At 42.9% G+C, this 15,464-nt stretch overlaps 1 protein-coding gene across 2 annotated transcripts in view; it reads left to right on the top strand.

Moving 5' to 3' along the window:
* The first annotated feature begins 831 nt into the window (after positions 1–831).
* The window catches only part of UST (uronyl 2-sulfotransferase), a 159,878-nt gene continuing 145,245 nt past the window's right edge, over positions 832–15,464 (top strand). For both annotated transcript variants that reach the window (XM_071549353.1, XM_071549354.1), the window contains exon 1: positions 832–1,445. In XM_071549353.1, coding sequence (XP_071405454.1) covers positions 1,187–1,445 — 259 coding nt within the window. In that variant the 5' untranslated portion in view covers positions 832–1,186. The remainder of the gene's footprint in view (positions 1,446–15,464) is intronic.

Raw genomic sequence — 15,464 nt, 5'->3', positions numbered from 1 at the left:
TTTCTACTTATCTCCCAAACGACAGTGGACAGAACTTTGCTGTTGCTTAGAAATGAAGAGTCTCGTGTGACCCTATGAGCAAGTTTTTGGGAAAGTCCCCTGATTCCAGCCAGGTCTGTAAAGTAAAATGGTGAACTAGTATTAACACCCCAAGCTCTCCTCCCTTCACTGCTCCCCTGGCAATGCAGCTGCATGGGGGAATCAAATACATTTCTGCTTCAGACAATGCTCAAGAACAGGAATAGCTCCAAATAAGCCATCAGGACATATCAAGGACATATGTTGTCTAAAGAGGATGAAGCTATTAGACAGCTCAGTGCTGAATGAACTCCATTCACCTGCCAGTCACAGGGTTGGAAGTGGCTGTCTAGGAAAAACAGCATGATTGAGTAATTGGAGGCTATATTGTAAGCCGTATGTACAAGGGGATCAAATTAAGGCTGCATAAGCAATGTTTTGTAATTTCTGTACTTGTCTAAAGCCTTGTCCATAGCAGCCAGCAGCTCCGCTCTAATGACCGCAGCAAAGCTGCACGGAGGAGACTGGTTCCGCTTCTCGCTCACGAGCGATGTTACTCGACTATAAAGGCAGCGGATCTTAATGCTGCGGTAGACTTGGCTCCATTACGGCAATGTCGGTTCCCGGCTGGCCTGGGCAGGTGTGTCGGGGTGGGGCGGCGGCGGTGCCCGCAGGGGTCGCTCGTGCGGAGGCCACGGGCGCACGGCGGAGATCGGGGCCGGCGGGGCCGGCGGGGCCGGGGTGGGCGGGGGCGGCGGGGCCGGGGCGGGCGGAGGCGGCGGGGCCGGGCGGCGCGCACTGGTCGGCCGTGAGTTGGAGGCGGCCGGCTGCGGAGCGCTGGCTGTAACTTGACACCGGGGCGAGAGGCCGAGTGGAGAGAGGGAGCGAGAGCGGCGGCGGAGGAGGAGAGGAGCCCCAGGGAGCGGGATGGTGACCACCTTCTTCCCCTCCCCTTAGGGGCGCTCCGCAGCAGCAGCAGCAGCAGCCGCCGCCGCAGCGCCGGGGACTCTCGCCTGCCGCGGAGCCGGGGGCAGCCGGCAATGGGAACGGGACGCGTCCCCTGAGCTGCCGGGAACTTTCCCCGCCGCGGTCAGCCGGAGCCGGGCAGGCGGATGGAGGATGCGCTTCCCTCGGCGGGCTGCGTGAGCCGGCGGCGGCGAAGGGGAGGATGAAGAAGAAGCAGCAGCACGGCGGCGGGGACTACCCGGTGTCCCGGCCCCCCGCGGCGGCGGCAGCGGCGGCGGGAGGGGGCGCGAGCCAGGGCGGGGGCTTGAAGAGGCGGCGGCCCCTCTCGCTGCTGCCCTTCCTCTCGCTGCGCGACTACGGCTTCTGCATGGCCGCCCTGCTGCTCTTCTGTTTGGGCTCGCTCTTCTACCAGCTCAACGGGGGCCCCCCGCACTTTCTGCTGGACCTGCGGCACTATCTGGGTAAGGACGGCGGGGACTTGTTGCGGATCCTCCTCACCCTCCGTGGCAGCTGTGCTGGGGCCTCGCTCGGCGGCGGGGACATGGCCGGGGGGCAGCCCGGGCTAGGGCGGCGAGAGGCTGGGGCTGCCCAGGCGGGGTGGACAGGCGGGGCGGTGGGATCTGACACGGGAGTGGGACTGGCCCCGAGAGCCCAGCTGGGGGGCGCGCCCTCCCAGAAGTTCACGCTGGCGAGAGCAGAGTCCCCTCGAGACTTTCTCAGACCTGAGAGCGCTCTGCTCCCGAGGGCGGCTCTTTGTCTGCCCGGTCCCCGTGGCAGTGCGCTCTGCCGTCTCCTCTCGCCACCAGGTCTGTCCGAGGCGGCGGCTGAGCTGAGCGCAGCGTACCGGGGGGAGCTCGGGCGCAGCCGCCCGGAGCTGTCAGCGCCTTCTCGCCCGGCGCTGTGCCCCGGAGAGGAGGAACGGGGTACAGGTGCCCTATAGCAGATAATGCTGTGTGTAAAAATCCAACCAACCAACAAACAAACCTTCCGACCCTCCTAATTCAAACATACACTTTGTGAACCAAGCATCCATCCTTGTGCAGCAGGTTTGCTTCTGGAGGGAAGGGTGTGCTAGCAGGGTCAGCGCAGCAGCGCTCAAACACTCGAGCTCGCTCTGGTGCTTTGACACAAGTCTGCGCAATCCCGAAGGAGGTGCCCCGGTGATGGAGCAGGTAGAGGCCCCGCACTGTGGCCTGCAGTTCTCATCCTCATGCTGACCGCAAGTTTTCGCGTGGCTTTAGTTTGTGTCCAGTTTCGACATCGCTAAATGTTGCTTCCCTGTTTGACAGAGTAGAGGAAAGTTGGGTGAAACAGTGTATCGTGAGATCGTGTAAGTCCCTCAGACTGGCAGAACTATTGCAGAAGGTAGTAGTACACGGAGGAGTGACTTTAAACTGAACGAGGATAGGCTTAGTTTACCTATTAGGAAGAAATTCTTCAGTATGAGAGTGGTGAGGCACTGGAACAGGTTATCCAGAGAAGCTGCGAATGCCCCATCTCTAGTGGTGTTCAAGGCCAGGTTGAATGAGGCTTTGAGCAACCTGGTCTACTGAAAGGTGTTCCCTGCCCATTGCAGAGAGGTTGGAACTAAATGGTCTATAAGGTCCCTTAACACATTAGCTACTCTGTTTTACTTGTCTCTTAAGGTAAGTCTTTGGTGGTACATGCTGCAGAAGGACAAGCCATTAGAGATAGTGTTTGGTTGCAAACAAAATTACAATTCTTGTATTTCAGAAAAATAAGCTGAAAATCCTTTTCTGTGTGTATGTATTTTATGAACCTCTTGAGAATGCACCTCTCTGTGTGTTGCTTTACAGGAAAACTACTCCATGTCTCCAGTTAACTGATGAGAGGCTATGGAGAGGCAATACAACAAAAGGCAACAGACACAAGTTGCAACAAGGGAAATTCCAATCAGATACTAGGAAAAAAAATTTCAGCGTGAGAGTAGCCAAACATTGTAACAGGCTACCCAGGGAGGTTGGAATGTCCTTGCAGATACTCAGAACTCAGTTGGACTAGTCCCTAAACAACCCAAGTTAATTGTCTCTGTTTCATTGGGGGAAACCAGAACAGAAGTCTCTTCCAAACCATATTATTCTGTGATTCTGCTGTAAACAGTCAGTGAAAATTCAGGTGTATACATGAGAAGAAGAAATGCTTTGAATATTACTTCACAAACACAACAATAATTTTGGCTTGAGATTTAATTACTTATTTTCTTCCTTTAATGTAACCATTAGGAAGAAATTCCTGCACTGGAGAAGAAACTGACGAATTTTCCACTACAGAATCATGGAATTGCTAGGGTTGGAAGAGAATTGTGGAGATAATTTAGTCCACTGCTCCTCCCAAGGCAGGGTCACCAAGAGCAGGTGACACTGGAAGGCATCCAGGTGGTTTTTGAATGCCTCCACAGAGGGAGACTCCATGGCCTCCCTGGGTAGCCTGTTCCAGTGCTCATCCACCCTCAATGTAAAGAAGTTCTTCCTTGTTTTGAGGTGGAACTTCTTATATTTTAGTTTATGGCTGCTGCTCCTCATCCTGTCGCTGGGCACCTCTGAGCAGTCTGGCACCATCCTCTTGACCCCTGCCTTTAAGATACTTACATGCATCCATGAGATCCCCTCTCAGTTTTCCCTAGACTAAACAAGCCCAACTGACCCTTCTATCAAGGCAGAAGAAGATTTTGCTTACAATTGATTGAGGTTGTTAATGGAATTAAACACAGATCTCTGGCTTTCAGAGAAAAGTTTTTGTCAATTTTTAAAATTTTAATTTTCATCAAAGGTAAATTTTGCTTAGCTTGGGTGGGAACAGACTGCAGGAAACACAGGGTTACTCAGCCCACTTTGTGGCCTTTTGATGGCTTTTGAGGGATACAGGAAATAAAACTAGGATCTACTACCCTAACCACTCTAGCCAGCAGTTGCGTGTCTGCTGGAACATCTTCTGAGGCCTGCACATGAAAGGCTTGGAAACCACTGTGTTTTGGAGAATGGGTCATGATAATTTTTGTGAGGTGCTCAGCAAGTGCAGAGAAGCCTTTGTTGTGTATGCCTAAATGTGATGAGCCTCTGGGGAAGGAGTGCAGTCTAATTTGAAAATGGTTTGGGGTTCTTTTGAAGTGTAGGATTCTCTCAGGAGAAACTAGACAGATCTATTAATCTCTGTTAATTAATTTCTGTACTTGTTATATCAATTAGTATAGGAATTTCCTTTGTGTCTTAGTGACCTAGGATGTTAAGGAGGCAGGGACTTGCCTAACATCCTGCACCAGGCCAGCGGCTGAGAGAGAAGCAGAGTCCTTGTGACTGGTGTCCTAGTACCCACTAAGCAAGCTGTGCTGCTGCCTCTGCAGACAAGTGGAACAAACTCTGGGTACTAAGGTGCCTGCTTGCATGCAACTTTCTAAAGTGACTTTACATTTCCTTGGTCTGCAGTTTCACTTGGGAGGTCAGAGTTGATCCATGTGGGTGCAATTGCTGAATATTTTTTTTTTTAATTCAGTAAAAGTTTTACATGGTGGTACATACTCTTTGAGGTATCCACTTGAGAAAGTTTGCATATTATGAACAATTTTTTTGTGACCATTAGGTTTCTTGTCTTCCAGAGAGCTAATAGAAGCTTGGAGGAATAGGTATTGGACATCCAGTCCTGCCAACTACCAAAGCCCTACATGTACGTTTGTGTTTTACACAACAGTTGGGCTAGTCAAGTTTCATAACATTAAAAAAAATAAACTTTTTCCCCCCTGAAGCCACAGATCCAGTGTCCAAGAAACTATTCCCTTGCAGTCCTTCTAATCCACAGTTTATGGTGTTAAAAGTTAAATCCCCAAACAAAAAATGAGCAGTTAGTTTGCAAACCACATTTGCAGTGTGTGAATTTTGCAGTTGCCCTCATTGTATTTAAATCTACAAGAACCAAGAAGGAGTATCCTAAAGGGAATATTGATTTCTCTGTTTAATTACTTTGTGGCCTCAACAGTGTAAAGAGGGGTCATCTTGTCTGACTCTGGAGTTTTTATTTGCATTTGCAAGTTTCAGTGCATTGCTCATGGTTAGTTATGTTACTGTGGAGGCAATGCTTGGAATTTTTTTACTTCAGAACTTGAAAAGAAGTTCCTAAGTAATGACACAAGACTTCAATAGTGGTCAGGATAGAAATCACACCTGCATCAGGCAGGTGTGTGCATAAAAGCAAATCAAGGCAGTGTGAAAACATTGGGGTTGAAAAGCTTTCATCTCTTTCTGAGTCCTGTGTCATATGCTGTGGAGTTATAAATTTATTTGCAAAGGAGTGAAGTATGAAAGTTTGCTAGTTCTATGAACTTCCCATTGGTGGATAGGGAGATGAGTGTGTTTTCAGAATATTCAGATTATTAGTAATTTTTTTCCTCCCAGATCAGGTTTTCTAGTGTTTTGTGTCTCCCTTTTTGCTTGATTGCCACATTGAGTGGAGAGAATCTTGGAAAAACATTATTGCAGTTTATAGAGTAGACAGTAGCTGTATTCAGTATTTCCACTTCTCATCACTATCTCTTCTCTTTTGTACCAGAGTCATCTGTAGCAAATGAGAATGGAGTAGTAGATACAAGGCTGTGCTTTGTTGCTTATCCTGTTCTGACTTCAAGCTTATAATAGTTTGAAGTACAGAAAGGTCTGTGGAAAGCTAATGGTTTCTGCTGCCTGTTCTGTATGTGGTTCACGATAACACTGCTCAAGTTTCACTCTGTACCCATCCCGTGAGGAGGGATCTAGAGTCCTGGTTTTCAGGGTGAAGTTGGCAGGGGCATGGATATTAGTACGTTATTTCTGAAGAATCTGTGGGAGATACTTAAAGCACATCTGTTACCAGTAGGCTTAAATTTGCTGTATGGGGTTGCATACCAGTCCTGGGCCATCTATGAGCTCCCCAAACCAGCTAAGTTTAAAAACTGCCAGGCTTTCCAGTAATAAACTGGAGTACTGGGATTTGCAGAAATGAGGTCTTGCTTGATGATTCTGCCAAGGTAATCCTGGCTTGCCAATTGAAAACCAACTCCAGCAGTGGGAGAAAGTGAGAAGAGTCTTCCCTTAGATGACTAAGACAGAAATCGTAAATCTTGGATGGGCCAGTGGCTTTTGGGGAATGCGCTAGGGACTCCATTCCCCTGCAACTGTGGTGGCTTTGTACTGCTTTATTATTCCCTGCTTTGGCTTCTGATACATACATCCTTCAAATTACAGAAAAGAGCATTTTCACGGGCTTGTAGCAACTCTTTAATGGCCAATAAAAATAGAAATTATTTTCATCTTTGCTGTGCAAACTTGTTCATGTTAATTAAAGCATTTCCCCTGTTGAACTCCTCAGGAGCCTGCCAGTGAGTACACTGGTTTGATTGCATATGAAAGTTGTCTGTGCTGTGGTTTCCTATGCAAGACAAGAGACCTAAATGGCCAGTTGTGTTCCTCAAGTGTCGCTACATTGTTCCCAACTCTCACTCGCTCACTGGAAGCTCTCAGGTATTTTGGCCAGATGGGCTCAGAAGGCTTCAAGTTGTCACAACAACAGTTAAGTTTATTTTGACACATAGATGAATATAACCATAATAGACGAAGAAAGAAATCTGAGTACTTGGGGAGGCTGTAACAAAAGTCTCCTGGATATTTAAAACTAAATGGAAGTGAAACTTCTTATTTAAATAAAGGTGGTATGAATTGGTTTTGTTTTGGTAGGGTGTTGTGTTTGGGGTTTTGTTTGTTTGTTTGTTTTTGTTTTCTTTTTTTTGACCATCTGATTTTTTTGTTCCTTTCTTAACATGTTAATGGGAGAAAGCAAAACTGACTAACCAAAGCAAACAATCAAAACCACTGTCAGAGTTTGTATACAAATTTTATTTATAAACTGTAGAAGGGGGAGAAACAGCTGAAGGTTTTTTCAGAGGAGGATTTGGTTTTGGGGTTTTTTGTTTGTTTGTTGTTTATTCTGGTTATACTGCATTTATATCTAAAATGACATAAAGCACAGAATTCTGCAGGGCAAGTTTTCTAAATAATAGAAGCAAATAGCATGCTGTATTTTTGCAGGTAGACAGCAGGCTGTTTTTTCATGGCCAGAAAGGGTTGTCTCATCCAGTTTTGTTTTGCAAATGGATCATGACTCCGTTACAGTTTTGAAGGCCGTTTAGGTATGTGAGTAAGAGAAACACACACAAGGAAAGACAGTCAGGTCTGTGAGATCTCCTGTGTGGTGACACAATACCCACTTCTGAGATGAATATACTTTTAACAAGGCCCTGGTTAAGTCCTTATTGACATATTTTTTTCTTATTGTTCTCAGGAATGTGTAGTGTTCTCAAAAGAGCTTTTCTGTATTCTGAAGCATTTAGATTTTTTTTTACTTTTCAGTGGATTATTTAGTTGCATTACACTTGGAATTTATTACATTTTGAAATTCAGTAACATTGTAAATAACTGAAAGGTGAGTTTAGATGGTGCTTCCTAAAAGCCTTGAAAAGAGATGGCCTGAACCAAAATGGCAAGTATGTAGCTGTATCTTCCTTAATTAGCTTTTCTGTCCTATTTGGACATCCTCATTTTGCTATTGTGAAAGTCATACCTATTATCTTTTAGCTGAAATATGTTTGGATTTTCATTTAGATTGCTAAACTCTCAAGTTATAAGTGAGCTTTTTTGGAAGATAAGAGAGGTGCCTCATCTCCAAGAAGCTTTTGTTAAAAAACTACTCATCATGCACAGCTTGTCTGATTGTAAGATTAACAAAGCTTTCCCTTAACACATGGTGCTGTCAAGGAATACTCTACTGAGAACCAGAATGCACCTCATTTTATGACCAAGGTCATAAAACTCAAGCCTTTTCCTTTCAAAAAGATTAAGTGGTCTCTGGACTACATTATGCTGGCTGGCCAGAAACACTCTGTACAGTGAAGTCCTAGAAAAGATGCTTGAAATTGTATGAATGTGTTGTGATAATATTCTAAATATATTTAGAAAAGTGGACAGCATTTATTCAGGGATGTATTTTCTACTTTCAAATCAGACTCCAGTCTGTAAATCAGAAGTTGCAGATATGCAGTTGAGTACATATTTCATTTTCATATTGTCAACTTTGTCATTTTACAAGGGATTTTAAAGGTTTAATTCAGTTTCTGATGCCAGGGAGTATTACTACTGCTTTTTCAAACATTTATTTGTTTGGGTTTGGTTTACTTCTGGGTTATATGGGACCGTGTTATATATACCTCTGAGAGAATAAGTCTAGTGGTTAAATGGAATGTTCCACTTGGGCTTGTGGAGATGAGGGATGCTTCAGTTCCCTACCCTGACAGACTTCATGTGACATTGAACAAATTGTGTGTTAATTGCCTGTGTTTAATCCCCTTTTGTCCAAATGACATTTTGAAGATAAATGTGGAACAGAATATGTTATTCTCAGTTATTGTAGTGGTCATTGCCACAGAAATACTGAAAGGGTAAAGATGCTTTTGATGAATCCTTTTGTTGTGGAGGGATTTTCACTCTGTCAAAGAGATAAGGCAGGTAGTGTTAGAAGGGAGCTCCTGTGTAGACTGAGGCAAAGTCAGTGGTCCAGCTGCTTTTCTTTCAAAGGTGTCACCACTGTTCACTGTCACAGTCTCTGTGCAGTTTTACTTCAGGAGTTATCGCTGTAATTGGTTTCCAGAGCCTCATCAAAGGGCCTCAGTTTTTAGATGTGTTGTCATATAGAAGGCTTCATGTCCAGGAGACTATAACCAAATTACTTATTTCTTGTTTCCAGTGGTACTGCTTAGACTTGATTTGCAACAAGGAACATAAAAATACAGTTTCTTCAAGCTTTGTTCACCTGAAGTGAATGGCAAGCACTTTGTTCTCTGTCAGAGTACTTGGCCAAAAAGAATTCTGGCTGTCACAAGGAACAAAAGTGGTTGTTGCACTGGTTCTCATGTTTTCATACAAAATTAGGGAGGAGGAAGATTGCTTTTGCTTAGAGTTTTACAAAGAACGATAAACATTGAAGGTTGCCAGAAAAGGAGACTCTGTAGCAAAAGTAACTCATACAGAACCTTCAATGCTTAAAGCTCTGTGGGGAAAAGAAAGGCGCTCTGGTTTTTCTGTGCTCTCTAAATTCTAGTAAAGGATCTGAGATTAATTAACATCTGTGCTAGCACTACTGCACTTATTCCTGATAAAATTATTTTGAACTCAGTAGTACATGTCAAAATCAGCTGTGACAGTAAGTGGATGTTCTTAATTTGTTAGTTAAGTACAGGTCTCTGTTACCAAAATTTGTAGACTATATGATGAAGGTATAATAGAGGGACTTGATTTTGGCATGATTTTTGATGGGAACACTGTAAAATGGTTGAACAGATCAAATAAGATCCTAGGATTGTTCTGACACAAAAGCTTGAAACTATAATGGTTAAAAAGAAAAAGAGGAACACATTTATTTTTCTTATTTTTTTTTGATATCCTTTTCTGCCCTCTCTTTCCATTTGGTAATTGTACCTTTCTCCCCCATCCTCTTCTTCTGATCCCATTATTTAAATTCACATATTTTTAACAAGAGAGTATTTCTGACGTCTTTTGTGTCTAGCAAAAATCTGGAGTTATTGAAGTTATTTGAGTGGGTTATGTATGATAATCACCACTGGGGTTTGGATGTAAATTTTGAGCACTTGAGCACTTAAGAAAGCTCTTCTTTGTTGTTTCCTTAGCTTCATGTGAAAGGGCTTGCTTATTGTTAGCTTCTGGCTCCTGTAATCTATTCAAGAAGAGCACTGATGGTCCTTTTGTTTTCATAGCTGTCCCTCTGTGCAAAGGCAAGTTTTCAGGTAAGATGTAAGAGTTTACATTTTCATCTGGGTCTCAACAAACAATTTTGCTGTATGGTTTTTCTTGGAAGTTGTGACTTTGCACCAGCTGCTGACCCCCTGTGAGCACTGTTCTAAGTTGCAGCGGTGTGAGAGCAAGCCCTGTGTTTCCATTGTTGCAACTGCAGCCAAGGAGGTGAATAGCCAGTCTGTTTGCTCACATGAGTGTGTATGAACACACTTACCAAAATAAGCTACTACATTGTTATTCAGGGCAGATAACTTCTGAAGATATTTGCAGCCCTTTCTGTGTGGATTGCCTTTTGTGAAGTATTGAGTGTCAGGGGAAGGTCCCCCTGTCCTCTTTATGTGCTGCAGTATTTTTGGACCAGTAAGTTTTGAAGCCAGGGCTTGCAAAGGTCTCGGGGCTGCTCATTCATACCATGGGGGCAAGAAGAGGACAAGAATCCTTTTGAAATTGGTGAGAATTAGGTTTCTCTTTAGATCTTGCCATAAGATTAATATCCCTCTCAGCTATATATTTGAATCTCCTGTCTTATCAGTGAGGGGAGAGAGCAGCTTGCAGGTCATTACAGTTTATTATAGACATATGATGCAAGTACGATCAACCCTTCTCAGACATGCCAGTTGCCTGTAGCCTGTGGATATTAAATTGGGAACACCAAGGCTGAATATGCTGTCACTGCCTTAATCATGCTGCTTTTCCCTGGGCAGCAGAACTGCTTGCCTGGGAAACCTAATCTGACTGGTGAAGTAGTGGCTCTACAAGCTCTTAGCTAATGCTTTTCATTTGGTTGTTATTTTGTTTTGGGGTTTTTTTTGTTTGTTTTGTTTTGGTTCTTTGCATTGGTTTTTTGTTTTGTTTTGTTTAAAATTTGTTTTGGGGTTTTTTGTTTTAGTCATTTGTTTGGTTGATTTTAATTACTACTACTATTTTTAACTTTCAAGTGAAAGCTTTGGAAAGTGATGACACATGACCTTTTTTTCACCAAGGAATGTTTTCCTAATCATTATTGGTGAGCAGGGAAATAGATTTTCAAACATAACTTATGTTTATATAATGAGACATTTGTTTTTCTTTGTTTTAGAGCCTAGGTTAGAGGATGTTTGGAGACTGGAGGGGTGGATAGGAAGTAGAGAGCAATTATTTAACTGAAATTTATTTTACTTTCTTACTCTTTAGAGCTGCACTGAGGGAAGCAGACCCTGATGTGTTGAAAATAGATGTTTGGCTTTGTTTGGCTTTGTTTGTAACCGTGGAAGCACAATAATTACGTTTGTGTTATGGTTTCTGAGTGCTAATTCTTTAGAAATAGACATTTGGATGCTTGCCAAGGCTTGCTACTTATCATACTTAATGATTCAGAGTAGAAATTATCAGGAGACTGGGATGGAAATCATAGTGCCCATGGCAATTTGAGTAAAAAAGCAATGCACCTCTGCCGTATGTAAATAGTATGTTTTAACACCCCTGAGAATGTTTATTTTACTGATCAAGTGGATGCTTGATTCAATTCAGTGTATCTGGCCCAGTGAGAGGATGCCAACTTAACAATGTACTTTTATAAGGTTATTAACCATTAGCTAGTGACAATTCTGTGAGATAAGCTGCCAGTGTCTGGATTAAAACCTGCTGGTCAAGAGGATTTGATTTGTTCTATTTTTTTTTCTAAGGTGGAACATTCTAGACATTTTTGGGTGAGGAGCTGGCTTGTTACAGCCATCCTTGTAGTTTCATAATAGATGTTTCTGAAATACATACAATAGAGTTGTTAGAATAAGTGACTATTTCTTAGCTCTTGCCTAATTACTACTAGAGACTATTGTGAAGCCTCTGTCATTGCTTGGCTTTTGAATGGAATGACAGGTTTCTCTGAAGGAAACGTTGACTTTTCTCAAAGATGTTTCAGCCCAGATTTCAGAACTTGCTTTTGGAGTGTAAATTCTTTTTGCCTTGTAAGTTATCCTAAACTTTGGAAATTCTTGTGCAGATAAGAGTTTGCCTTGTTTCTCTAAATGGTTTGGGGTTTTTTTCCTATCAAAATATGAAGTTGTAAACTTTTGCTTCATGACAGTGATTTGTGTTGAAATGGACATGAGTCCTGAAGGGGTTGGGGCAGGTGGGGAGATGTGAGAAGAAATCGAACCTTATGATGTTGTTTCAGAAAGTGTTTGAGAATTATCTTACAACATACAAATTTTGGGTTAGATTTCAGGTGACACAGTAACTTTGTGAATGTCTACAGTGTTTGATTAGTGCTCTTGTGCCTGTGTTTATCTCATAGCTATTAGTAGGAGTTGGCATTAAGTATAGGATGTATCAATGTAATCTTGTTATTCAGTCTTATTTTCTCTTGTGTCTTCTCTTATTGCCTTCCAAGATGTGAGAACATCCTTTTTCTTCTGCTCTTCTTGTATTTAAAGGTAGTTGTCCAGTCCTTTTTTTAATCTATTCTTCTACAACACCAAACCATATTTAGTAGCTGGTGATTTGCCAGTCATGTATTGCTGGTGGTCCTGCTTCCTTCAACCAGGATTTCTTTCCTCAGTGGCTTGCATTATATTAATACTCTTGCCTCTTTTACCTGGCCTACATCTAGACAAAAGCCCTCCGAATCTGTGTATTGAAAATCAGAAGTAAGTGGAATGGTAGCAGTGTACCCCCCACAAAAGCAGCCCATGCCTTTGTGTTTTTACAAGGTAAGGGAAAACTCTAATGATGTACTTTGAAATACACTGATCTTGGAGGTGTGTTCTTGGTAGGCCTCCTCTGTACAAGTTCAATGAGATTACAGGTAGAAGTTGCATTCAGATTGGGCAGTACAGTACCAAGAAGAGCTTTTTAAATAGGAGAGAACTAGTAGGGGAAAGAGAGGACAGACAGGTGTCATGGTCAGAAAAATTTACACAAGATTTAAACTGTGTATGGCTTGTCTGTAAGGTCCTAACTTGTTTTGGAAGTTTCCTCTGAAGTCAGCAGGGAGAGACAGTGGTTTCTCCAAAGACTGACTCAGGCTACTTATGTATTTATGATGAAGAGCTCCTGACTTGTGCACAGTGAAAAGCTTGAAGTTTGGTGGGAAGAACCTGGGTCATCATGGTACTTATTCTCAGAAACATTGGTTGACAACCAGTGGGAGACTTTCAAGGAGTAGGAGGAGGATGGGGAGTGAGGAGAGGACCCTGGAAGTAACATGAACAGGATTTTTAAATAAATAGGTCATCATATCAGTGGATCATCAAAACCTGAGTGCTTAGGATGCATAAAAATAATGACTACATAAGGCACTGGAAAAATAACACTGCAGGGGTATCTATCCCAGCTTGATGGGTGGATTTGGTGCCATGTTTGTTTCTCCCTAAGTCTTACAGTTCCATGAAAAGGGTATGCAACAACAGCTTTGATATAGTCTGAAATGTTGCAGCAGATACTGTTAGGCAAAGGCTGTAAATTGCTGACTTCTCAGTTCCTTTCATATCTGCAGCTGATTGTTCTTTTCCTAGCAGAACTCCCCATACAAATGTGCAGATTTCTTTATGTGTTGCCAGTTGGGAGACAGCACAATAAGTACATTAGACAAATAACAAAAACAGCAGGGCCTGTACCCCACCACCTCTGTTTATTTGAGTTCTTGGTGGGGATTTTTTTTTTTTAGTTTAGGCTTTGTGGGTTTTTTGATGAGGGCAAAGGAGGATTGTTTTTTGATTTGATTTTTTTTATTTTATTGTTTTCATAAAGTCATTTTGGTCATCATTGCATTATATATATATATATGTGTGTGTGTATGTATGTTTATAAAAGAGAATGGTAGCAAATGTTGGCTACCATTATGAACAGGCATGGAAGCAGGAGAAAGTGAGCTGCAATCTGAGGGTTCATTGCTACTTACTGCCTGAGGAAATGTTGAAACTGAAGGCAATTTTGGAGGAATGAGAACTTTTGATCTTTTATAAAATCAAGGAGTAGCTGCTGTAGATACACATTCCCTGATTCTTGAGTATTTTCAAACCAATTTAATTTTCTGATAGAATTAAATGATTTTCAGCCACACTCACAGAATGGTTGAGCTTGGAGTTCATCTGATCAAATCCCCTATGCTCAAGCAGGGCCACCTGGAGCTGGTGGACCATCTCCAGGTGGCTTTTGAGTATCTTTGAGGATGGAGACACCACAGTCTCCATGGACAAACTGTACCAGTGTTCGGTTACCCTCACAAAAATAATATTTCCTGATGTTCAGAGGGAGGGTCCTGTGTTTCAGTTTGTGCCTACTGCCTCTATCGTGTTACTGGGCACCACTGAAAAGGATCTGGCTCTGCTGCCTTCTCTCATCAGGTATTTATGTACATTGATAAGATCCCCCTGAGCCTTCTCATCGCCAGGCAGTCCCAGCTCTCTCAGCCTCTCCTCATATGTGAGATGCTTCAGTATCTTCATCATCCTCATGGCCCTTCATTGACCTCTCCTGTTATGCCCATGTTTCTTGTACTGAAGGCCTCAGAACTGGATACAGAGTACTCCATGTGTGGCCTTACCTTCTGGGCAAGGAAACCTGATCTGAGAATGTATGAGCGAAGTCCTTTGCAAAGCAGAAGATCTTAGGTCTTTTTCAGCTCATATAGGAGGCAGAGAGGAATCTGAATAAATACCACCTACTTGCATATTGTCTTTCTGTTCAAGGTTTGTTTCTTAAATTGCTTTTTAGATGATGGAAGTTCATGTTGAAACTGGATAATATTGCCAGTGTTTTGCATGTGAACCAGCCTTTCTCAGAATTGTGATTAAATGAACACTGAAGTAGTAAATGCTTCTTTCTCTAACTGTAAGGTCTCTGCCTTGCCTCACTAATAGTGAGCAAAACCAATCACTTAATTTCATCCGTGCAGTAATATTTTTCTAGGGAATCAGTCAAATTCAGTGTGAGTTATTTAATCTTTTGATAAACAGCCTTACTCCATTAAGCCTGTTGCATTTTCCCCTGTCTAGTTGTGAATCTCATCCTTGTCTCATCTAATCAATGAAGCAAATTTTGGCAAAGCTCTGGGATTCTTTATAGCTCAGCGGCTGTCTGTTTTTTGCAGTATGCTACATGGAAACAGCTGACAGCTTCACTTTTTTTTCCTCTGGAACATTTTGGTTATGAATGTTAGAAGCTGAAAGAGTTTTAGATAGCATATAGTATCTTTCACCTTCTGACCCGGCTCAAATACAGCTGAGGTTGACAGTAACTGGATCCTATTACTGTGCTGAGGTGTTCAGTTAACTGAATGCATTTAGCTCATTTAGGTTGTTGTGATACCATTGCTGACACTGCCACTTCCCTCTTTCCTCCACTAGCCCAAGGATACTTCATGTCATGTCAGTGTGAGAGTGTGTAGCAGTAGTGGAGGATCCAATGGGTTTTATCTGGTGGGAATCCCAGTGGGCTTATGCACTTTCTTCCCTGTTTCTATGTGCTGTGATTCTGGGCTTGGTGGTGGTGTATGTGCTCCCCATGTTATGTGCAAGAGAGACTTCAGATCCAGAAAGATGTTACTGCGGGTCATATAGCTTGTGGGAGGCATGGACCCAACTGTACCCAAGGGAAGAGATGTGTCTGTGTGGTGAATATCTTTGTGCTAATCTGCTGCATAGTTAGAGG

Source organism: Pithys albifrons, chromosome 2 (assembly GCF_047495875.1).
Source record: "Pithys albifrons albifrons isolate INPA30051 chromosome 2, PitAlb_v1, whole genome shotgun sequence".
NCBI lineage: Eukaryota > Metazoa > Chordata > Aves > Passeriformes > Thamnophilidae > Pithys > Pithys albifrons.
The sequence above is the reverse complement of the archived record's forward strand: the minus strand, read 5'-3'. Positions and strand labels throughout refer to the sequence as shown.